Below are 27,136 nucleotides of genomic sequence, written 5' to 3' on the forward strand. Positions count from 1 at the left end.
TAACAGGACAAAAGACAAGGTTTCCTTATAGATGAATGCAGGGGTTACTCAGTAATGAGTAAGCTGCTGAAACCCAGAGGTAAAGGTTTACATAAAAAGTTAATGTAAAAGTGTGAGGAGGGGGGTGTTTAGAGCTTCAGTAAGGAAATACATATATATCTTTTTATGCTAATGGATGGGCAGTTTGTCTCCTTCCCAGAAGTTGCAGGAAACTCTCTCAGAAGAAAGTTGATAGCACCTGTATTAGGGAGTCTTATTTATAGTCAGATAAGAAAAGTGAAGATAAGTTTTCAAATGTTTTCACTTTAAGATAATCTTTATGCCAAAACTGTGATCCCTTCACCACTTTATATGAGTGTTTTACTAATAATATAGATGTGCTCTAGAGAACAAAAGTCTGAAAAGCATTTCAAGAATGACCAATAAGTTGCTAGAAACTTAAGGAATAATAAAATCTAGATAAGCAAAGAGGAGGAGATAGTGAGAGGTTTTCATCCAAAGAGAATTCTGTTTCTCCCAGAGTGAGAAAATAGTATCCTTCTGGAAGAGCAGGTGTTTTGAACAAGGACTTCTCTGTTCTACAGTCTTCAGCTATCACTTCAGTGAAGATGATTGCCCTCTCCTTTTTTCCAATTCCAAAGTTACTCTAGAGCCAGTGTCTTTACTTTCAACTACCTTCTAGATTTAGATGACACATAGTTGGAACAGTATTAGGAAGGTGTGACCTGCAAAGTGGTGGAAGTAGAAGTCAGTTTGCAAGATTAAAGAGTAACTGAGAATTATTTGCAGAAGTTATCTACACTTTAAAGAAATTTGGCAGTAATGAGGAGGTAAAAATAAATAAAATAAATAAGATACTATCTTAAGGGAACAGAATGGAAGAGGAGATTTTACTGGAATATTAAATAGAAACAAAACATCCTAAAGAAAAGACAAAAGCATCTTTAGAGTGGAGGATATTAAATATATAAAAGAGAGGGGCTTTAAATTGCTGGAACTGGAAACCAGTGAGGGAAGGATCACATGTGAAGAAGTAAGATGCAGTAAAAAGCAGTGATGCTTATGTATCAAGAGGTGTAAAGGGATAGAGAAGGATGCATAAAAAAACTAGATTTAAGGTGTAGAGTAGCATAATTAAATAATCTCAAATGGGCCTTAATCTTTTCAGTATGGTAGGCAATATGGTCAACAGATTGAGAAGGACTGTATGAAGTTGGAGACTAGGAGAAACTGGAAAAAGGGTTATATTAGCTGTCAAATTGAAGATACAGGTATAAAGTCTACTTAAAAGAAGCCATAGTTCTTGTTGGCTTACAATATGAACTATGGATGAGAAGTTTAACTTACAGACACTTACTGTTTGGGTTCAAGGAGAAAAATGATAATTTCAGATTTAGACATGCTGAATTTGAAGCAATAATGAGACAACCAAAAAGTAACATGAAGCAAATAATAGGAGATATATCACACCAAAGCACAGGAGAGGAGTAATAGCTAGAAACTGGATTATGGAGTCTTTCATGTAAACCGCAAAGACGACTGTAGTGAAATAGTGAATGCATGCATGCCCCAAACAGCACAGGGGACAGTCCTGGAAACAGAAAAGTCAAATGAATTAAAACAAACTGGTGTCTTCAGAGATTATTTTCCTGCCATCTTATATTGGCAATGCTCTCCCCTTCTTGTCAAAGCCTTTATAGTCATGATTTTGCCTGTGGCCATGTCGTCTTCTAGCTTCAATTCATACTACTTCAGTTAATATTCCCAAGCAGTAGCATGTCTAATATACTCTCTTCTGTGTTAGGGCATCTCCACAATCTCTAATTCCCATGATGATCTTTACCATTTGTTCCTCCAACCGTTTTATTGATAACAACTTGACCTACCATAAAACCTACACTTTTAAATCGGACATTATAATACTCTTCCGTTTTTTTCTTCATGGCAAGTCCAACAATATCACTTGCACTACTTTTTATGAGCCAGTCTGTGTCAAAAACCTTTGCCAAACAAAAAGGTGTGGCAGTAAAAGAAGTCACAACAAATTCAACACATAATTGCCAACAAAACGCAACTCAAATAAATGCAAATGAGTGTTTGCAGTATGCTGTTCAAATCCTCATTAAGGATCATCAGTACAATCTGTTGCACTTTCATTCAAGATCACATTGAAAGCATGGAGATATAGATAGATAGATAGATAAATAGATAATAATAATATATAACAGATAATTTCCATTATCACATATGATAATAAATGAATCCCATACTATTTATCATTTACAATTAGAAAAATATTTTACAGACAAATATAATCGTAACAAGTCAGCATGGTTCTGGCCACTATTAAACGGCATATGCATGTAAGAGTTTGGTAGGGGGATATTATGGAATGTGAATATAAGAAGGCAAAGAACTTTTACCCTATAATATGCTGACACTTTGAGTCCCAGAGAAGGTGGAGAAAGAGAGTACATGTTCTTCGAGGTTATTATAACGTTGTCTAAGACAGAACCTAGGGTGATTCCTACACAGGAAAGGAAGAGTGATGAGTTGTGAAAACGTGGAATTATTAAGAGCACAGGCTTTGGAAGATGACACATTTAGATTCCTGGCTTGCCACTTCGAACTCACTGTGTAATCTCTTTGGCATTTCCCAAATCCCTAAGGGTAATCACAGTAGAATATTTTTTATGCAGAGCTACAATTACCAAAGATTTTAGAATAAGGAATGAAATACCTAGCTCTGTTAGGTTATTTGAAGACAGATTGATCAAAGAAAAATGCAAAGAATATTTTTTTTAAAATCTCCAAATCTAACTTACAGACTAATAAATGAGATGCATCTCATTTTAACTCCTCTTGATGGAGCTAGAAAGTTATAATAGTTCATAAAGCATGTATCACTTTTTGTGCTCAAAATCTTTCTCCCAGCCAATATATAATATGCTCTTACTAACATTTCATTATTCACCTTTGTTTTTAGCTAATTATCTTGTCAAAGACCTAATAGCAGAAATTCTACATTTTTGTACAAATGACCAGTTATCACCCCAAAATTATCTTCTAAGTATATGTGGCTATGAAGAATTTTTACAAAAGTAAGTATCTTATTAAGGTAAATTTGGATCATTGTTATAATCTATATTGAGCAGCACTTTCTTTTCTTTTATACAGACTTTGTACAAACACTATACTCTTATAATCAATTTTCCTCCCTTTAAGGTGAATTTTAAATGTCATGTCATATTGACAGTCTTATTCTTGGTTTTCTTTTGTATTTTGTGTATTTATGGCAACACGTATTTAAGTAACCCATAACTAGGGTGACCAACCATCTAAGTTTGCCCAGGACTGAAGCAGCTCCCAGGACGTGGGACTTTCAGTTTTGAAATCAAGAAAATCCTGGGCAACCCAGTTACCTTACTTGTAACAAAGCTTAGTAGGATTGATCACAATTTTAAAAATAAATTCTTTTGTAATAAGTAGTTTTTTTGACTTGGAATAATATTAGCATGTTGATTAAACACTGATTTGGGGGCTTCCCTGGTGGCTCAGTGGTTGAGAGTCCGCCTGCCGAGGCAGCGGACACGGGTTCGTGCCCCGGTCCGGGAAGATCCCACATGCCGCGGAGCGGCTGGGCCCGTGGGCCATGGCCGCTGAGCCTGGGCGTCCGGAGCCTGTGTTCCACAACGGGAGAGGCCACGACAGTGAGAGGATCGCGTACGGCAACAACAACAACAAAAACACTGATTTTTCAAAATCACAGAGGGTTTGAGTATTATATTCACAACATTTTCATAAAAATCTAAGTTTTAAAACACCGTCTTCAATTCTTTATTCAGGCAGCTCATTAAAACAATTAGAAAAGTTTGTTCTCATATATGTCAACTGCAAATATTTATTTGATAGAAAACTTACTTAGTGTACCACAATAACTCTTGTCCCAAAATTCGTTAAAGACCAACTTTGAAAATATAATACAACTTTAAGAAAGGAAATATTTCTCTCCTGGTATTTACATTTCCTCTTTGTGTTTCTACAAGTACCTAAAGATTGACACCAGTCTTATGAAAGTAAAAATGTATTTCTTTTGAGACATCCATTGTTACTGTCATTGTTATTCCACTATGATTGTGCCTGAAAATATCTTGTTGGTAATTTTCTTTTATCGTGTAATGTTAACTATGAGTGACTTTTAAGACTGATTTTCTCCTTTTTGTGTTTGTTCCCCGTTACAACAAAATCATTTCACTTTCTTTTCTTGTTAGTATGAACATAATTGATCTCTGAAATGTTTTATACTCATTTATTTTTTTAAAATTCATTTACGTGGGTTTATTAAGTTAGGAAAGTTGCCAAGTAATAGTGTAAATTAATTACAGTCAGTTATTATCTAATGGAAATTGAAGAATATGTACATATCCGGAATTTGCTTACTTTTTAAGAGTAATAGTTTAACAGTATTGATATATATTAATAAGCAGAATATTCATTACTATTCTTTCTAATATCTAAAGGAATATATATTTCATTCAGATTTTTTTCATTTATTTCTATGTAATTTGTCTTAAAAATATGTCCTTAAAGACTTGGATAATCTGCTCATATTGTTCTGTAGAGGTAACACGGGTAACATGTAATAAGTTAATAATGCAACAAGTAATAATTTAAACTCTAACAGTTACAGTACTACACTTCATCTGAAGTACCCAACTAACTTTGATTGCAATGATAATAATAATAGGTGTCACTTATTAAGTGCTAATTATTTCCTAGTCTCAAATTGGGTAAACATCTAAGTCTTACAATATATCAATGATATAGATACTATAATAACCCATTTTACAGATGGGCAATCTGAGGCTTTGTTCAAGGTGACACAACTAGGAAGCTGGTAGGGTCAAGCCTGAACTCAAACCCAGGTTTGGCTGCCTGCGTAACCTTGGCTCTTAACTGTAAAACAATACTAAAAATCCCGTGAGCAGGATTCAGAAAATAGCAAATGGTTCTTCATGCTGGAGCATGGGGTGGAAATTATACACAGTTGTGCAGGGATTATAACAGTCCAATTCAACACCTACTAAGTGCACACGTGTGCAAGGGATTTGGCTTATCACTGAGAATACAAAGACGATTTAGATATAGTCCTTGCCTTTTTCCTTGGCTAAGGAATTCATAAAGCCATGTCATCAGTTATTACAATGCCCTATTGTGAGTGCAGTATTAGTTTTATTATACACCAACTACCTGTAGATCAAAGAGAGATGGATTAACAGCAAGAATAAGGAAATGGTGCAAAGGAAAATCAATGACCAATATGTATTTAAACTGTAAATACTGAGGAAAGAAATAAGTACTTAATAGCTTAAATGTTAATGTTAATAGCTTTAGAACATATCAAATGTGCATAAGTTAAAAAAATAATAATTATCAAGATAAAAAAACAGGCTAAGAACGTGAATAGCAATTCAGTGGACAAGAAATTACTTAGAGTTTAACGACAAACATGCAGTTAAAACAATGAGATGCCATCTTTGCCTATCAAATTGTTAAAATATTTATTATGATGAAATTCAGTGGGAAAATGGACAAAATCCAAACAGCTGCTAGGAATTTAAACTGATATAGCATTCTCTAAAGGGAATTTTGTCAAAAATGTGTCAGAAGTCTATAGAAATGTGTCGTAAACATATATGTGTTTCAGCAATTCTGCTTCTACAAATATTTCTAAGAAACAATCATAATTATACAAAAAGACTTAAATACAAAATTCTACATTCACCATAGCATAATTTCTAATACTAAGAAAAAAACTAACTCTCCAATAGTACTCAAAACTAGTGGTAAAATTGTGAACATAATTTCATTATAATATGCCATTTATAAATTTATAAATTAATAAAATTTATAATTTTTAGAATTATAAATTAGAATTTATAAATTAATAAAAATACAATATCATATATCTTGATATGAAAACACTTATAGTTTTTAAGGGTGACGATATATTTTCAAACCACATTTTAATATATTAATATTTGTTAAAATAAGTATATTACTATTTGGAAAAGGAATAGAAATACTATACATGAAAATGTAATCCTATACACTAAATGAAATCCTATACACTAAAATGTTGGAGTAGCCACTCCTTGAAAAAGAACTACAATACAGATAATATTTATTCATTTCTTTTTTTACTTACAAAATGTCTACAATAAACATGGTTTTTTTGCTATCAGGAGATAAGGAAATAAATTATTTTGGAGGATGGGAGAAGCATTTAAGTGATCATATGAACAGTAATGTATGCTTAAAAAGAGTTAAAAACTCGAGTTAGGAGAACATAACTGAACATATGAAAGATGACAGAGCTTGAGCTAAAGTAGCAGCAGTGGGGCTAAACAGAAAGTATTAAATCCCCGGAGTATTAAAACAGTGGAATTAATGGAACTGGGCAACTAAATATGTGACGTCAACTGAAATAAAAACGCACAACGTGAAAGCTGTGCGTTACAATTTTTGTGGGGGACTTGATGAGGACTATAGCCTCTCAGCTATCTCTGAGGAACTGCTCTGAAGAGCTACGGTGGAGAGATCAGCTTATATATGATTTTGGAGAAAGGGTACATGCAATTAAGCACATCTCAGTAGACGGTTACTGCTAGTCCGGAGGCACAGATATTGTAATGATTTTCGTGCATTTCTAAGTATGGAAAGATGCAAGAAACTGGAATCATAAAATTTTCTCCTGAAAATATCTAACTATCTGAAAGCCAGCTCTGCCAGTTTTCCCAGAGCACAGAGTACCTCATTCCTGATCTCTGCTCAGAACTCCTTTCACGGTGTGGAGGTCAGCAACTGCAGTGGCTAATGAATCAATCCTTGTAAAGCCATATGGTGAGCAACATTCTTTAGTTGACAGTGGGATTGCCTGGAGGGAGTAGAAGATGATAACTAGTTTTGATGTGAGTTCAGTAATGATGATAGTTATCAGAGAAATGGAAGTTTGAGGGTATAAAATAATTAATCAAGTTTGAAACACATTGAGTATGGAGTGCCAAGGGCCGTCTGTTATTGAGAAAGTAGCCCAGATTTTAGGAAGTCTGGTGTGGGTTAAGGAACTGTTAGCTCTAAGAAGGAATGGAAATCTTAGAGACAGATGCAATCACGTAGGGAAAGTGACAAAAGAAAGGATCCTGAGAACATTAACATATAAAAGACGGAAGGAGAAGGAGCAGAAAAAGGAAATTGGAAAAAAGCAATTTAAATTGTAGGACACCTTGGAAAACGTGCCTTTCACAAGAATTGAAGAGAAAGTTTCAATTACTAAGTAAATAGTGTCAAATACTGAAAATAAATTAGATGAGGATTGAAAAATCATCATTAAATATGGCAATTACAAAATGAGTTGGTGATTCAAATAAGAACAAGTTTACTAAAACGGAGGAGAAAAAAGCAAGATTGCAATGAGCTAAGGAGAATGGAAGGTGCTAAACAGAAACACATAAGCAGACTACTCTCTCAGAAGTAATGTGTGGTGATAAAAAGCCTGGAGAAAAATGGGGTTTTAGATGCTGAGGAGAATCAGTCTGGAGATTTGGGGAATGTGGATAAGAGAGATTTGAAAATATTCATAAGCTGAAGGGAAAGAACCAATGGAAAGGGAAGTATTGAAGGCAGAGAATATATCAATGGTGAGGAGTTGAGATTAAAAAGGCAGATGAAGAGGTTAGCAGTGCCCTGAAGGAGGAACTTCCCTTCCCTGAAAGATCAGCAGGAGTTCAAACAAATATAATTTTTTTAATCTTAATAACCAGAAAGATAACTAGGCATTTAGAAAACTGGATCTCTGATAAAAGCAGGAATGCTTAAGCAAGTTGCATAGAAATGAAAATAATAATATTATAACAATAAAAACAATAAGAAAATTGATTTTACTTATTAAAAGCCTCTTATGGGCTAGAATTTTCACATGTAATACCACCCATTCTCATAAAAGAAAGGCATAAATATTCCCATTTTGCATATGGGAAAACTGAGGCTAAAAGAAATTAAATGACTTGCTAAAGGTCATAACATTGGAAGCAGCAAAGTCAGGATGGCACAGGTTTATCTGACGCTGAAGCCCACAGTCTTTCCACTCTATTGCAAAGCCTCCTTTCATGATAAAGGGCCACTTGAAAACAAAAATTACAGGATAACGCGTCATTAAGAATAATGACCATATATTGTGAAATAAACACAACATATGTTGAGCTTAATTCAGCATACAGCGTTTAGGTCACACTCAAGGAAAAGATACATAACTTACAGAACACTCATTTTCTGACGCGTATAAAACTTTTTAAAACTTTTAATCGGGAAGTGTTTAGAAATGCTTTGACTAAAATAATGTCAAATCATAATCACTGAAGATGGACTTTCTGTCATTTCCAAATTTCTGATTAGGTAAAAATTGACCTTTTTTTGGTATCTTGAGACTGTTTAAGCAAATGAAGAATATGAAAACAAATCCTTCCCACTATTTGTAACACTACACTCTAACACCGTTGATTTGGCAAAATGAGTTAACCTCCTTTAACTTCAGATTCTTTTCCTCTTAAAAACTGCATTTTTAATATATTTTTCTACTGTAAAACTAAGCTGTAGGATTATATTTTAGTAATCTTTAATTCCAAGTGTAAAATTTTATTAAGCCTCTACTAGTCCTTTCATTATATATGGATTGCTATGAGCTCCTGTGAATCACAGTTCTAAATCAATTAAAAATATTATATGGTTGTTAAAATATAATAAACTAAAAAAATGGATAAGTATTTCCCCTCCACAAAACCCCCACTATTACTGTTGTAGAATGATGTAGAAAGATTTTTCATTTTAAACTCCCCTTATGTTATCAGAACGATGTTCCTTAATCTGTTTTATGAAGATAGTGATAAATTATATTTAGTTTCTACTTTTGCAGTTTCTCATCTACTTTGGATTAGATAAGGGCAAATCCTTAAAATTTAAACTCCTTGGTTTCTTCCAGAAGGTGTATCAGTCTGTTAAAATAGTCACAAAAAAAGTAACTACTTGAACTAACCATGTTTTGAGGAAGTAGCTAAGACCTTTCATCATCAAAATTAAATGTCAATGATCAGGATACTTTTTCACTACTTTGCTAGCAGTATTTTTGTGATTCTCTATTTTTTAATTTCCTCCTTAAGTTATATTTTGCTATTTTATTGAATTCATCTGTCTTAACCAGGGTTAGTCAAGTAGTAAATAAAATCCTGGAAAGGGCAAAAATGTAAATAAACAGGAGGATAGACAGACACAAATTATACATAAATCTATATCTATATTGATATGTTAAAACTGTTCTCAAACTTTAATTTGTATATGAATCACCTGAGGATCTTGTTAAAAAACAGATTCTGACTCACTTGGTCTGGGATGGGGAGGAGACTACATTTCTAAGAGACTTCTGGGTGATGCTCATGCTAATGGTCCATGGTTGACATTTCAAGTAGCAAGATATTAGAGACCAGGGATATTAGTGACCTAAGAATTTTGACTCAATGAAAAAAAAATTTACACGTTTTTAAAACCAGTACCTTGCACAAATACTGAATTTAATCAACAAAATAAGATGTTATACTTTGTAGCATATTTAAAAATTAAGAAAGATAACTTTCCTAGCAAGCCAAAATTCCCCTTTTTAAAGGTCAACTGTATTATTTTTACAGCTCATTAAATACTCATTTTAATCTAGTATGACAAACTCTTTCTGTCAATTAAAATATTCCATTCTCACTCTGGCTCTTGCTCTGGCACTCCCTCTCGCGGTTAAATGCTTTTATAAATCTAGTAACTCATTCTAATAACACATCTCCATAACTCTTCTCTAAATGAGAAAGTGCCTGACCTCTTATACCTGGATATCATGCTAGTCTTATTAGGTACTTCAATTACCATCAAAAAGAGTTTCATTAAGTATCAGTCTTCTCCTCAAAAACTGCTTTACAAACAGGGTTTTTAAATTATAAGCAAAGAGTAAATGAAAGCATTAGAACGTTTTCAGTTTTATCACAGGCTGCTGGCAGCTTAAAACCAAGTTTTGAGCAATATGAAGCATGGATACTGAATCAGCAAATCAGAATAAATTAAACTGAGAAATAATAAAAAATATTAGCATCTTCCATTACATTCCTGGTTTTAGCCCCCAAGTTAACTTCCATGGTAGAAGTGTCCTTGGTAATCCCATTTCCCCAGTTCTCATGACCTTATTGAGTAGACAGACCGCCTCGGGCTTACGCAGTGGCAGACTTGAGGACAGGGACTATAACTTCCTGTCTTTTCCATGAGATGCAGCACAGATATAAAGACCTAGGGACAGAAAGACTGTTTCCTAGTGTGTTCCCGTGTCTGCTTTCTTTCCAGAGAGTAAGAGTAGTTGTACCTTCCCCTAGACTCATATATTTATAATATATGAAGTATAATGCTACTTCATAATTTTATCCTTTATTATCTAAGAGCCTGATATTTACTAGGAGTGCAGATTTTTCCTGTTTCTTACTCCTAATCTATGTGATTTGAGTAATTTCTTTTCTCAAAAGTCCTGCTATGAGTCTTACTTTCTAATTCAACTTAAAAACAATTTTCCTTACCAGCTTCTGTACTGCAGAATAAATAAAATGTACTGTTGAATAAATCATGACTGCATTGTCAGTAGTAAGCCGCAAAAGGAGAAAGTAAATAATCTTTCTTGAAAATTCTGCTAGGGCCTATTGCTTACAGTTATGGCCATGTTTTGCATCCTTGACTTAAACAAGACAAAACAAAACTTTTCTTCATTATTTAATTGACTCTTGTCAAGGAATTCTAGAACTCAGAGTACTAAAAAAATGTAAAAGACCTATAATAATTAAAAATCTTCCTTTGAAATTGTCATATATATTCTTAAATCTAAATTAAACAGTATCTACCTCTTGATTCACCACCAGCATTGATTAGTCTGATCTGGTTATCTACTCTGGAGTCCCTTTTCTCTCTCCTGACCTCTCCTAGGAGAGAAAATGTTGAATTCCTTTGATTAGAGTAAGAAAATCCTCTTCAAAAGTTAAATCTAATTAGAATTTTTAAATAATCTTAAGAAAACTTCTAGGTTAAAAAATGTTTTAGCTAATCCCATTACAATTAGTATTAATTTGTTCTTTAAACATTTGATTATAAATTGGAATTGTCCTTTATTCAAAGTAAAAGTCAGACTATTAAGTACCAGTGAGGAAAAGGCTAGGTAATATTTTATAAAGTTTAAGGTAATAGATTATACTCATTAGCAGTAAAAACTCAGTTACATATATTCCTGGGGTGGTGTGGAATGAGTCTTTTTATTCTCAATGATATTAAGGATTTCATTTAGCAAACTTGAACAACTGATTAGTTTCAGCACATTCAGAACAGCTAAGAATTCCAATATTATAATCTAATCTGTTATAACTTTTTAGATTTACTTTGAGCAAATAAATAGATTAAGGTGTGTTTCTCTTCTACATAACTTTGCTTTCTTCTTATAAAATCACAGAACCATGTCAGAGCATAGGAAAGAACATCATCACTTTGAGAGCTCTCACACATAATAATGAAAACATGTTCTGCTAATAAATCATTCATTAAGAGTATCTTGAGCTACTTCAGTTTAGTTTTGGATCTCCTTCAAAGTACTCTTCCTAACAGTTTAATATTAACTTTGGTTGCTATCTTTAATAAACAGTTAACTAAAAATTAATAATAGTAATATATACAAACTTGCATTTGGTTCTAGCCAATAACTGTACTAGAACAAATGTCCCAGTATGTGAATACTCTATACATATCTTCATTTGAAAGCAATTCCCCAAAGAGCTTACACTAAATAAAGATGTTTATTATTGAAAGAAAAATGTAAAAATTATGGCATATTTCAGCTCCATGCTTTTTTTAAAGCTTTGTGATTGTGCAAGCATCATTAACCAACAGACTTGATGAAAAGAGTCACAAAGCTGTTGCATGATTTTTCCATGAAGACAAGGCAAATCAGAACGAAATGCAGGTACATAATTTAATTTTATTATACCTAAAACTGTAATAGCCAACATGCATCTATCAAGTTATTTTTGCTTACTCAAGTCTTGTTTACTTCTAAAAGCTAAGAATTAGTAATCCCCCTCATTTTGAATTGAGGTTTAAATAGCCTAGTGCTCTATTTATCTTAAATAAGGTAAAGAAATTATTAGCTAAGAATATCTGAATTACATAATATTTCAAATTAGCCAATATCACTTTAATAAGGCTTACATGTACTATTTTAATCTTAGTTCTTGAATGTTTTGTATTAGGAAAGTCCACAGAATGTTTCTTCTCTGGACATTTGTGGGAAAAATAATGAAACTTGAAATGGAATAAAATCCATATTTTTGATCTCCCAAGTTGGTGACTATATTACAAATTTTACATAAAATAACTCAAAAAAAAACCTCTCTGGAGGTCAGTATATATTTTTGCAAAAGATACAAAGTTCCAGCTTCACTGCTGTGCTTCTTTCTCATTGACCCTCTTTTATTTTTTATTTTTTTTGCCTGTGTTGGGTCTTCGTTGCTGCGTGCGGTCTTTCTCTAGTTGCAGAGAGCGGGGACTACTCTTCATTGCGGTGAACGGGCTGCTCATTGTGGTGGCTTCTCTTGTTTTGGAGCACAGGCTCTAGGTGCGCGGGCTTCAGTAGTTGTAGCACATGGGCTCAGTAGTTGTGGCTCACGGGCTTAGTTGCTCCGTGGCATGTGGGATCTTCCCGGACCAGGAATCAAACCCGTGTCCCCTGCATTAGGCAAGTGGATTCTTAACCACTGCGCCACCGAGGAGGTCCTGACCCTCTGTCTCAATTAACCTCATTTATATAGATTGTTGCTACTTTTTTGTTTTTTTTGGCTGCATTGGGTCTTTGTTGCTGTGCATGGTCTTTCTATAGTTGTGGCGAGCGGGGGCTGCTCTTTGTTGCGGTGCGCGGCTTCTCACTGCAGTGGCTTCTCTTGTTGCAGAGCATGGGCTCTGGGTGCACGGGCTTCAGTAGTTGTGGCTCATGGGCTCTAGAGCACAGGCTCAGTAGTTGTGGCACACGGGCTTAATTGCTCTGCGGCATGTGGGATCTTCCCGAACCAGGGCTCGAATCCATGTTCCCTGCACTAGCAGGCAATTCTTAATCACTGTGCCACCAGGGAAGCCCTACTTTTCTTTTATGCATATATAGCTTAATAGAGAGGACACTGTAAAATTGGAAGTTGTTATAAAACTTTTCCTCTAGATTAAAAAAAAATCCCTTGCAATATGTTCAATTTCATTTTATTTTTGAGTTAAAAAAAGTATGCATACTATATACGTAAAGGAATACAGCCATATTCAAGTGAAGAAGCATTAGGGATAGTTGCCTTTTACTAGGCTGGAGGGAATTAAGAAAAATAGGGCAAGATCTTTTAGGTCCAGTTTTCCCTTGAGTAGTTGCTGTTGGTATCCATTTATGATCCATCGAAGGCCTCTGTTCAAAACCAGGACCCTCCTCAACTAACCACCCCATGGCTGTGAGCTATAGTTTTAGAATGTCACCTATGCTTGTCTCTCCAAGTCATGAAGTTTAACTTTCTTACTCAAGGTTCCCCTGAAAGCAAAATAACTATAAATGAGAGGAGCACTGGTTGAGGAAAACAACATATCGCTGATATTTATCAATGCTGAGCCAGCAATAAATACCACTTTAAGCATAAAATCCAGGGTATTTCCACTAGTTACAAAGCTCAATGGAACTAAAGATATCGTAGATATCAATATAACATCATAGAAATTTTTAAGTGGCAAATACCAAAGGAATGCATGGGTGTGCATGTGTGTGTGTTCATGTTTGTGTACATAAATAAGTACCTGAAAAATGCTCTGTGGAGTACTATAGTATTATTAATATTTTAATGTCTTGTCATACTCACCTTACATTTCTTAGTCAACCAAAGTATTAAAAGTCAGCTTAATTACCGAGTTTTCTTAAAGAAACATATTTAATAGCTGTCAGCAATCCTGGCTCTCAATATTTGTAAGATAAAATTAAAATACTTTTTTCTACCTATGACTGTAATATTTCACAAAACATCTCTGTGACTACTTCCTATACATCAGAATGGAGAAAATTTAGATCTAGTGAACCTATAAAACAAGAATATGTATTCATCCTGATGAAAGAGAAATGTTGATAAATGTGAGTTTTCAAGGAGCTCTTAGGCTGAATCAGTATTCATAGGTTGGACATTATTTAGGATGTCTTTTTTGCCTGTAGGACAAATTTAAAGTATCTGCACGTGACTTTTTGGTGTTAATATTATTAATCTCTTAATATATACATACTGCCATGTATAAACTGCTCATGTGATATACTTTAAAATAACATGAGCCACTTATGAACAGGAAATAGGAGTAATTATGTGTAAGGATTCAGTCTTTTGGTGTTCATCTTAAATGACAGTTACATTCAGAAAACAGTTCCTAAGATAGCAACAAGCACATAGCTGGAATCAAAATTTGTTGAGAGAATAAATAAATGGATGTGCAGAATTTTTATTTATGAGTATATATGAAGAAAAAACTAAACTTTTGATTGGATCATAGAGATTGAGTTCATTTAACAGTTGAAGTTTTTTACATTATTATTAAATAAAACTACTAAGCACCCACATTTGAAACGTGACCAGATTGAGAAAAACACCTGGTGTGTAAAATCTGAGATAGAAAATACCAATGTTCACATTATAAGCATAGGAATACCTACTGCGGCCTGTTCTCTTAGTGCTCGAACTCTGCTCTCCACGTTACCCATCTTAGCAGCAATATTTTTAATATTTTTCATTTCTCCTTCTCTTGGTGTGGTAGTCTTTCTTCCTATATTTTTCCAATACCTAGAGTCCTCAAACAGAAATTTAATTTTCCTTGTCCCATTTACTAACTAAATTCTACTTACCACCTTTCTTTCTATTCTTTAATGCTTTATTTTCTTTTTCTCTCTTCTCTTTCATTTTCTGTAAATCAACACTGTCTAATAGAAATATAATGTGGGCCCCATAATTGAGTTTTCTACTGCCACATTAAAAAATAAATAACAAGAAACAGGTGGAAGTAAATTTCAATGTAATATTTTTGTTTCTTTTGGCCATGCCACCTGGCCTGCGGGATCTTAGTTCCCCAGACCAGGGATTGAACCTGCACCCTTGCCAGTGAAAGCACTGAGTCCTAACCACTGGACCGACAGGGAATTCCCTGATGTAATATTTTATTTAGCTCAATATACCAAACATATTATCGTTTAACCATGTAATCAGAATTAAAAACATATTGAGATGTTTTCTATTCCTTTTTCATGCTAATTCTTCAAAATTCAGTGCGTATTTTACGCTTACAGCACATCATAATTCAGATAGCCACACTGCAAGTGCTCAGGAGCCACAAGTGTCTAAGAGTTACAGTATTGGATAGTGTAGCCCTAGATCATCAAAGACAAATTAATCAAAATGGTGGTCTTGCCAAACAGAGTGATGGCAAAGTGGTGAACAGTAGTTTCCAGCTCTTAGAAAGTGTGAGAGTTATTGGAGGATCTGTAGTCCTTTCAATAACATCAGAGACTTAATCTTAAGGGACACAGCACAGTAATAGTTTTTGTTATTGCTAACATACACAAAAAGGACTGTTTAGTATTTTAAACATGATACCCCCAAAAAAGATGTACCAAATACAAATTCTTCTGCAATATGACATATTTCTGTAACATGAATTAGTTTATTCAGAGTAGTCACCTTCATACAGGTAAATTTTTCTGGCATATGAATGCTTTGCTCCACTAAGTAACAGTGGCTGAATGCAAAGTACACATGAAGCTGCTGAGGGCGACAGTAGTATACCAGTGACCAGTGACTATTCACCCAACATGCATTTTTTTTCTCAACTTGGCCTCAGGCTCTGTCTTGACAACGTTTATTGAAGAATTCTCCACAATTTTTGTATATTTTGCCCTCATCTCTATATTCAGCAGCATCAAAAAACTTTCTTATATACTCTTCCACCAAGCTAAAGACATTTTTTTTAAAAGCCAGGTCTGTTATTTACTATAGTATGTCTTTAAATTTTTGAAATTAGATGTGTCTTTTGGTACTAAGGTGTGTGTGTATGTGTTTGTGTGTGTGTATGTGTGTGCACAAGCGCACACACTCTGCTTAGAGAGCTGTATTGATTTGAGTGGTCTCTTCCAGCCCTATTTTCCCACGAGATCTTTTATTTTTAGTCCACAATTTGCAGAACACCTCAATCCCCCCTTTTACAAGAAGAAACACATGTATCACATTATAACAGGAATGCTTGAATCTAGAAGTAAACTTCAAGTATGCTATATTTACTCCAAATATTTATGTTCTAATCTCTGGTCTTATTTGGTTGAACCCAGTGTTCTTACTTGCAAAATGAGAGAGTTGGACCAGAAAAGTCCTTCCTTTCCAGTTTTTGAGCTCTCTCGTCATGCAAAATTATTCCCATAATTAAAACGATAATTATATATCTTCAGAACTGGATTAATACATTAGACTGAAAATGCGAATACACCCACCAGCCCACCAAAATTCTCATGAAATGACAGGAAAAAAATATTAATAAAAAACCTTCTGGTAAAACAAGAAAGAGTGATAGCACACAAAGGAAAGAATGATTGCAAACCGATTGTAGAGCTCCCAGGTAAATGTCAAAAGATATTTAAAATAGAAGGGACTTGGGACATCTGTTTGACAGCTTTATAAAATAATAGACAATTTCCTAAGGAATCATGAATTTCAAAATTAGCTCAAGAAGTATAAATGTGAAATACAACAAAGAGCAGTGGGGAGCAGAAAATGAAGTTTTAGGCAAATTGCACCAAACTTTGAGGGAATAGTTAATTCTCAATTATATTAACTGTTCCAGGACTGAGAAAAAGGTGTATGCAGTTTACAAGGCTAGTTTAATTGTAATGCCTAAAACAAAGATTAAACACAAAACGTTAAGATTATAGGCCAATCTAAATTTTGCTATGTAGAAAAAAGAAACTTTAAAAATTGCAAATTAAATCTACCAGTGGATGAATCTACCCAAGAATGTAAAGATAATTATACTTACATACTGGAAAAATCTACTGATACAATTAATATATTAACATATTCAAGGAAAAAATGATCTCAATATGATATATCCAGTAGATGCAGAAAACTCATTAAATAAAATCTGAAGCCTATTCATAATTTTAAAAAATCATTAACAAAACAGACAACAAAAGTATGTACCAGGGACACAGTAAAAGTATGTACCAGGGACACAGTAAATATCGTATTTGTTAAGCATTCTATGCATTCTCTATAAAGTCAAGAAAAAGAGAAGGATATCTATTTTCATTACTACTATTCAACAGTAGTAGACATCACATTAGGATAAGAAAGTTAAAGGAAGCAAAAATATTGGAAAGAAATAAAGTTGTCCTGAAACAGATCAGATATTTATGAAAATTGTTCATGTGATAAATATAAAAAGTCAGAGATGAAAAGATGTCCTCATTAATTAGGGATGTTCGGGAAAATTGTTATTATGTTGAAAAAATGTCCAAAATATCCCTCTTTACTCAACAAACGCATTCCAGATAGATCATTAAAAACTACTACTGCTGGGCTTCCCTGGTGGCGCAGTGGTTGAGAGTCCGCCTGCCGATGCAGGAGACACGGGTTCGTGCCCTGGTCCGGGATGATCCCACATGCCGCGGAGCAGCTAGGCCCGTGAGCCATGGCCGCTGGGCCTGAGCCTCCGGAGCCTGTGCTCTGCAACGGGAGGGGCCACAACAGTGAGAGGCCCGCATACTGCAAAAAAAAAAAAAAAAAAAAAAAACCTACTACTGCTGAACTAAGTGTGGAAGAAACAACTTCAAAAGATTAGAATAATCATAGGAATCTAAACCAATTTTCCATTCAGGTTGTTCCTCAACTTCAAGTATATTTTCCTCATTAAAGAAGCTGGAGTTGGAAATTAAAGATAATTACTTACAGGTTTGGTTTATGACAGAAAGGCACAAAATTGTAATCAACAGACCCTTCATCCTATATCAACAGCTTTCTTTATTCTAGCAACAAAACTTTGCTTATTGACAGGCTATTTAACGATTTTTAGTTTAAAAATAAAGTATATTTAAAAATTTTTTTAATAAATAAATAAAAATAAAGTATATTAAGATATCTGTCTTTTTTATAATTCTCATCTCTAATAACTTTTTGGATCAACTGATCTACTACTTTTCTCGATTTCTTCAGGTAAATTATAAAAGAATCTGGAAAAAATCTGAAGTGATTTCTACTTGGGCAGTTGTAGCATAATGAAAGAAAACTGAATTAAAGTCATATTAAGCTCTAAGATTTATTTGAGAGTGTGATATAAATAATGATTGAGGTTGCAACAGAAAAGATTTAAGATATGTTTTCCTAGAAAAAAATTAGGTAAGCAGTAGAAGATTAAAATTATGTCTCCTAAGCCTCTAAAGATAGAGAAAAAAGAGACTCAGGACTCAAATAATCCCAAAAAATGAAGGAAAAAAATTTAAAAACAAATATGGTTAATACAAACCTATAATAACATAGCAGATGGTACTGCTTATGAATGGAGTACTTTAAATTTTCTGATTAGGAAGCAAAGTCTCAGAAAATAAGTTAAAAGAAGTTTATCTAAGGTTAGAGACACAGCTAAAATAAAATTGATCTCATTTTTAAAATAAATGTATGTGTGGTTGGCCATTTATATCAGCCTATTAAAACAAGTGCAATAAACTCAGTAACTTATTTTAGAAAAAGGGAAATAATTTTTAAACCTTTTTTGTTTTACACAATTTAGTACAATTCAAATGTTTTCCCTTAGACTATATTCCTATAATGTAAGTTAAAAAAAAAGAAAATTTACAGAGGAAAAATTCCTTCCAAAGTCTGTTAATTACCCAAAATCTGATAATTACCCAGACCCTACCCCTGTCACACACCCACAAATACAGAGTGAGGCAAAGATAAGGGAAGAACTAGGACCTACTTTCAGAAGGGAGTTGAATTGACAGATTTAGCAAATAAAATTATAGAATGTTCAGTTAAATTTAAACTTCAAAAATTCCAATTTTTCTTAGTATAAGTATGGGTTGAATATTATACAAAATGTATTTATACTAAAATTTTTTATTCATTGTTATCTGAAATTCATATCTATTGGACATCTATTTTATCTGGTAAACCTACTAAGGGACATACATACAGGTGGGTAAAATAAGGTAGTTCAGGAAAGCAGTAGCCATATCTGAGGCTGAATTCACTGTACTGGGATCCAGAGTCCAGACTTCAACACACTGAAGAAAAGGAAGCTTTGAGAGCAAGGAGGGTCACTGCTCTTAAAGTGGTTCCCAGAATAGGAAGAGGAAAACAGAATTCTAAGCATGGAAAGAAGAATTAGGGTTGGGAGAAATGAAACAAGAGGAACCTGAGTATATGTGATAGAATATGAGAATGGCCCTTGGAGGAAGGCAGGAATCAATGATTCCAGAACTCAGGGAATACACTGGCCATGTCTTATGTCTGGACTCACAGTAGAAATAACTCAAGGAACAATATAAAAGCCCTATAGCAATGGAACAGGAATCTAGTTTAGATTAATGGGAGGAATGGGAATGGAAGGGGGAACACATGCTGTGGACACTAACACTCACCAAAATGGACAGGTGTTGGATTTTCTTAAAAAATAGCAGTTGTCAAAATAACATTTACAGAGAATATAGTAGATATCAACAGAGTAATGCTCTATTTGTCAGACATTGTTAGAAATAGGTGGTCCCAAACATCTAATGGGTTTTCCAGATAAATGAATACATCACCTGAAGGGCCCCCCATTTTTTTTTTTTTTTTTTTTTTTTTTTTTGCGATACGCAGGGCTCTCACTGCTGTGGCCTCTCCCATTGCAGAGCACAGGCTCCGGACGCGCAGGCTCAGCGGCCATGGCTCACGGGCCCAGCCGCTCCGCGGCACGTGGGATCTTCCCAGACCGGGGCACGAACCCATGTCCCCTGCATCAGCAGGCGGACTCTCAACCACTGCGCCACCAGGGAAGCCCCCAAATTTTTAATGAGTGTTTTTTTTCTCCTGAAATCTTTCATGTATTTAAACAAAATCCTTAAAGTGCCACATTAACATAATTCATCCTTTTTAATGACTAAGTCACTATAAATATCAAAATTTAAATCTCTAAAGGAGATCATATAGTAAAAGCCTTTCATTTAAAAGAAGTGGAATCAGATTGTATTCCAAACACTATGTGGTGAATCAGTAAATCATTCTGCTCATCATTTAATTTGTGATTAGGAAATATTTACAGAGAGAAAGGAAGGGAGGCAGGGAGGGAGGGAGGGAGGGAAAAAGGGAAGAAGGGAGGGAGGGAAAAAGGGAGGAAGGGAGGGAGGGAGGGAGGGAGCGGGGAAAATATAATTACACCATTAGAAATTTCTGAAATGTGTAAGGATATTTTTTGTTTAATCTGCTTGTCAAACCCTTGATGTAGACATTAATATCCCAACTCTAAAAAGGAAAATATTGAGTTTCAGACAGTTTAATTGGCCTAAGGTCACAAAGCTAGTAAATCTGTCTCTAAAGCCAATGACATTTCTACCACACGGCTCTGCTTCCTTGATACAGTGGTCCCCACACTTTGTGACATCACTTAGACCTCCCAGAAGCATGTAGTCCTCAGCTTTGCGATGGCTGGGTGAAAGTAACTTTGAAAATGTTAAGTATTCTTTATTATGTCTATTCTAAATGTGTCTAGTCATTTTCTAATGTAATGCATTTCCAAATACGTGTAATATCTTGTCATTTAAAACAATATGAGGAAGGATCTCCCTGGTGGTCCAGTGGGTAGGACTCCGAGCTCCCAATGCAGGGGCCCGAGATTCGATCCCTGGTTGGGAAACTAGATCCCGCATGCATGCCACGACGAAGAGTCCACATGCTGCAACTAGTAAGTCCGCATGCCGCCACTAAAGATCCCACATGATGCAGTTAACACCCGGTGCAGCCAAAATACATAAATAATAAATAAATAAATAAAATATTAAAAAAACAATATGAGGAGATATATATATCTATATACATATATTATATATATACATATACATGTTAGATAGATGATAGATAGATTGGTAGATAGATATATAGTAGGTAGGTAGATAGATAAAAATAAAACTAGGAATATAAAACTTTTAACCAGACTAAGTTTCAAAAATAAAAGGAAATGAAGTCAGGGAGGAGAACATATACTTGGGGAAATTATACATATTTTTTCTCTTTCAGTGATCAGTATTTGGGAAGCCACAGAATATTTCAGAAAAATAAATCTGTTATTCAACTTCATCTACAGAAAAATAGGGAATCTCCAGGAAAGTTATCTCGAAAGGTAAGACTTTCTTAGGTTTGGTTTCAATTAGCAAATGTATTATTTTAAGCACAATATTCCCATCCTTACGGATTGTTGCCATTTTGTGATTAAAATATGTTTAATGAATACATATTTATTTGAGTATATTTACTGAAACATAATGAAATCTTTATCTTCATGTCTGTTAACAATTTGGACTGAAGCAATTACATGAACACACTACTGCAACCTCAGTATGATAAATCTACTAGTCTCTTGAAAAATCATTTATGAGTAACTTATTAATGTTACCTTATTCATACTATCCATGAATCCACCAGGAAATGAATGGAATAGAAAAAGTGAAGGGGAAACCATGGAAGGAAGAAAAATAACACAACTCTTGTTCTATCTGAAGGCTACGGTGGTGTCAACACAGTTTAAATCAGGACAGATTAATATTCATAATATATATATAATATATATAATATATATAATAAAACTACTAAAAGGGATTACTGTGCTTTAATGACAGTTTCATGGTGTTAGATATAAATTTTATTCCCTGTGTGATGTTTTGAGTTACTTCAAACCCAAATTGCACAGTATGCAGTAAACTTTGATATTTTAGCAGTTTTTATCTGTAGAATCTTCCAGTTACCTGCTTTAGGCAAAAATCCCATCACCCTGTCATTTACATCAGATAACAGACTTCCAGTGCATGACTTTTTTTTTCTAGTCTGAGATGCTTCATCATAGAAAGTGTCAGGTGGTGCATTAGGTTGCAATATATCTATGTGGAACATAACATAATGAGGCCAAAAGAGAGTTGTTTAGAAATGTCTTTTGGAACTGGTACCCAGCTCAGCCAGTGTTGACAGCTCCAGGGCCATGCATCTGAACTCTCCAAAAAGAAACATTATAAAGTACAAATAATACCCTCAGTATTAATAAATCTAAGAGTCTTCAAATTGTCCTCAGTGTTGATGAAAAAGTTGAAATTATCATGTTTCATTTCAATGGGGGGTGGGAGAGAAAATGTATAATTCAAACTTCAACTCATTTAGAAGTTGCATATTGCTAAAGAAAAAACAAACTATCTCATTGGTAGTAATTCACAAATCACACATATTTCAGTTTAATATAAATTAAGGTTTATTCTGAAATGCATATAACTCCACTACTTTGATGTAATATGTATCCAGCATATATTTTACATCTGAAACTTTAATATTTCTATCATATTTACTCTTTACAACAATTCCATGTGTCAAATATTATTAAAAATAAGGACACTGAATCCCAGGGTGCTCATGACTTTCCTCAGGTCACATTCATGGAACTGGTAAGTAGAGGACCTGGGATTTGAGCCCAGTCAGTGAGTCTTCACATACCTTATGCTACCAATTTATATTACAAAAACACTTAGAACTTACGGGCTACACTCAGAAGTCTCAGATGTGGTTTCAGAGTAATTAGTCAAAATTCTATCTTTATATGTCTTTTTGGTGTTGTTTTGTTTTCCACAGCTTTATCCACATACCCCAAAGTCTGGGCCATGATAGGTATTCAATGATAATTAACCACATTAAGTATATATTAGGCGCCAGGCACTGTTATTAGGGCTTTACATGTATTAATTCATAACATCCCTAAAGCAAAAACAACAGGATGTTAGACTATATGATATTTTAGTCTTTTACTATCAAAAACTCTAAAACTTTATTAATGTTAGTTAAGACACTTAAAATTTCAAAAATTTACTCATGATATTGAAAATATTGAGGAGCATAGACATTGGTGTATTATGTCAAAATGATGTATATGTTGCAATCTGATGCATCACACTTTTTGTTGTAAACTTTTAATACCCATTGAGTAGATTAAATTATAATTTCAATTGAAAACCTTGTATTTGAAGAAAATTTAAAAAATAATAATAATTGCCTTGTTTCATAAAATATTCTTTCAGGAATAGACATAGTATGCTTATTAATTTAATATAAATGAGAAAGTTTATCAATTTTTGACCCTTCTTCATGGTCTGAATTGCTATATTTAAAATAAATGACCAATGATTTTTTTTCTTTTATATATCTATGGTAAGGGAATGGTGAATGGTCTTCTCTCTTATTATTTGAAATAATGTCAAAATTATCTATGATTTTCATAATTTCAGCTGTAAGCTAAACATTTATAAATAATTAAATTTTCTTTCTAGTAAAAAACATAAAATTGGCTTGATAATATTCTTTTTATATAATATTAAGAATATAATGATAGCTATCATTCTATTAAATTTATTGACACCATCAACTTTCAGTAGATATTTCAGAGTATTCTAATGGTAAAAGGCATTGCAAAGCTCAATTCATCTTAGATGGCTTTTCTATTTTAAACTCACTTCTATTATACTGATATATAGTGATTTAATTCATGTTCCATGAGATTATTCATAAAACATGTTGACAGTCTTTAGAAATCATCCTATATTTCAAAATTTTTAAATTCCTGTCTTGATTAGAAGTGATTGTGAATGGCTGAGACTTTAAAAAAAAATCTTTTTCCTCCTTTCTCTCAAGTTTGATCAAAAGTATTGCCAACATTGTAGACATTAATCGTAAAATTAAGATTTCTTTCTAGTTCAAGAAAACATTCACAAAACATTTACAGCAATAGATTTCTGTATTGAAAAAAAGGAAAACATACCTTAATGTTTTTCTTAAGACAAAGGTGTGGCCCTCACCTTTGGAGAAAAGTAAATTGCACAATATATTCCATGGACAACTGCTCAAACTTTCCTCCAACCCTTTGAGATCCTTTAGATAAAATTTTTTTCTTATAAGTCACTGTATGACAATGGACAATTCCCCCTCCCCTAAAAGAATCTCTGGAAGCCAAGTAAAGTGGTTTTTAAATGAATATGATTATGCTATTCAGAAATATGCTAATAAGTCATATTATTTATATGCTGCTTTGGTTTTAACTTCTGAAATAAGGCAAATGCCGAATACTACACTTCAAATCTTACTACCTCTATTCTGGCTCTGGTTTTCACTATTTTCCCTTTTCTTTCATTGTCCTCTCCATGCCTAAAGTTTTGCTTTCTCTACTGCAGAAAAATTTGTCTTAACCACTATGATACTTTCAGATTTCATCAGCCAGTGACTCTAGAGGTAAATTCCTACTGAGTAAGCCTCATGTTTTCAAGTTCCTTAGCATTTCTACAAAGCATTCTTTTTTCATAGCATGCACTCAAGGTATTATAACAATAACCTTATTCTTTCCATGTTACTTAGCTTCCTTCTTTCTCACAATACAACCCAATATAAAAATTAATTTACCTTTGACCTTAAGCCATGTAAAGGTTTTCCTTCTGATGTTTTCTGTCAGAAATTCTAATAGGCAGTTTTAAAAATACATTGTGTGTGTATACTGACATACAGGATTACATGCACTGCAGGCATGGAGGGACTCATTCAGCTGTCAAACTTAACATCACTGTGTGGTGAAAAAGTACAATTATGATGGAGTATATTTGCATTTTCTGCAGACTTGCATAGGGTTTTCATGGATGCCGATTCCAGAAGAGCTAATCAAGGAGTTATGATGTGACAGTGTGTGTGTGTGTGTGTGTGTGTGTGTGTGTGTGTGTGCGCGCGTGCATACATGTGGACAAGAGGACTCATATTTTAAGATGAGTAGTTCTTGCTCATCTTGGGAGAAAAATACAGTGATATCTGATAACTCCTGGAATTTACACCTATCAGTAGTTGTCTTTCATTAGCATAACTGAATGTTCATGAGATGGAAGGTTCTCTTACGCTGACGTTTTGGTGGCAAGGTATGGAAAATCTGAAGAAAGGAGGAGTCCATTCTGCGTCTGCCGGCCAATCTGGCAAGCTGTCAAGTCTTATACTGCCACGGATTCGTGGCCTAAATGTAAAGAAAATGTGCACGTATGTGGGAGAACTGGTGTCTGAAAAACTGCCTTCCTGCTGGGAGAAATTAATGTTTGAACTTGGTGATGGCAGGATGTGTTTCAACTACCCTTGGGGTTTATCCTCAACCAAAGCTCAGCTTTCTGTTTTACTTTTGAAAAGAATGCTTATATAGTTGAGGAGAGTCTTATAAGGTCTTTAAAGTATTAAAATGATAAATGAGAGTTATCAAAAGAGGTGAATACAATGACAGCAGGAAGTTATGGACCTATTTTTATCTGGTATTCTCGTTCCTATTCGCTCTATAAATATTAATATATTCTGCTGTCTACAGCATGAAGATGACCACAGTCAGTTTTATCTGAACCAACTTCTAGAATTTATGCATATTTGGAAAGTATCCAGGTAAGACATTTTATTCCTGTTCCAAGACGACTTTCTGACTCAGTTCTCAAGTGCCAAATCACAATATTTTTCAGTCGATTGTAATAACTGTCCTTTCACTAGTACTGTGGAAGCTATTGTACTTTTAATAGATATCTCCCTTTGGCAAATTCTGTTAATAATTATCTATTCTTCACAGCTATTCAGATACATCTGAAGAGCTGCTAACACCTTCCAGAACAATCTAACATTCATTTAAAAATATCTCTGCTACCGGTTATTACATTTTCAAGGATTTTTTTCCTCATTCATTTTGTGAATTTGATTGTGCATGTGTCACTAAGCTCTTTGTATAACTCAATTCCCATAGTTTGAAAGTCACCATCTCCTGCTTTAAATTCCTTTCTGGAACATCCTGAAAATAAGTGGTACATTATAAACAGAGGAGTGTGACTTCAAATTGGAAAACTCAAGTGACAGCAAATGAACATATCCTAATTGAGTCTGATATCTCAACCTATGCATGTATTATATGAAAGAACAGACCTATCAGGAAGCTAACCTGGGAGAAGATATCAGTGCTACAGGGTGACTTTATCTGGAATTAAAGTTGTTCTGAGCTGAATGAGCAAAAAATGGAGTGTGGGAGGTATGTCATAAATCTCTAAAGCACAGCCTGATATAAGAATGAGTTTAAATTGTTTTTAGTGACTATTAATAATAGCTATCACTTCCTGGAGTTCTAATGCATTTTGTATACATCGTCTCATCTAATTCTCCCCACAACCCCATAACAATACATCAAGGAAACTGAAGTTCTGGAAGGGTAAATAACTTGCCTGGGGTCGGCCTTTCAGTTTGTTAGTAGTAGGATTCAAATCAGGGCTGTCTGCAATTTGCAAAGGCCACATTCTTTCATTAAACTATCATATCTTTCCATTTTTTTTTCCTTTTTTGTGTCTTTCTCCCCCCGCCCGCCCCCCAGTATTCGGCCTCATACAATAAAATCATAGAATGGGTAAAACTTAGGAGGACTTTTGATATAAGTTAATCCAAATTTTTACTGTATTGCTAATTACATGTATCAGATAGGTCCCCATCAAAATGACATATTAGACAAAGGCTGTATTCCAAAATAAATTTATAAATCAACAACTACCACAACAACAAACGCAGAGAGAGGCATCAAACCTGACAAATTCTTTAAAAATTGGGGAATCCCTGGGAATCAGAGACCTGTTCTGAACTGTTCTGTGGAGGGCCGTGGCTTGTAGGTGGCTGCTACCTGGGGCACAGAGAGACAAAAGGAGGCTGTG

General features: G+C 34.1%; 1 protein-coding gene across 3 annotated transcripts in view; it reads left to right on the forward strand.

Moving 5' to 3' along the window:
* Positions 1-27,136, forward strand: part of PIK3C2G (phosphatidylinositol-4-phosphate 3-kinase catalytic subunit type 2 gamma) — a 342,287-nt gene that overhangs the window by 13,880 nt on the left and 301,271 nt on the right. For all 3 annotated transcript variants that reach the window (XM_059082718.1, XM_059082719.1, XM_059082720.2), the window contains exons 4-6: positions 2,987-3,101; positions 21,432-21,534; positions 25,771-25,841. In XM_059082718.1, coding sequence (XP_058938701.1) covers positions 2,987-3,101; positions 21,432-21,534; positions 25,771-25,841 — 289 coding nt within the window. The remainder of the gene's footprint in view (positions 1-2,986; positions 3,102-21,431; positions 21,535-25,770; positions 25,842-27,136) is intronic.

The sequence above is a fragment of the Kogia breviceps genome, chromosome 12 (assembly GCF_026419965.1).
Source record: "Kogia breviceps isolate mKogBre1 chromosome 12, mKogBre1 haplotype 1, whole genome shotgun sequence".
NCBI classification, from domain to species: Eukaryota; Metazoa; Chordata; class Mammalia; order Artiodactyla; family Physeteridae; genus Kogia; species Kogia breviceps.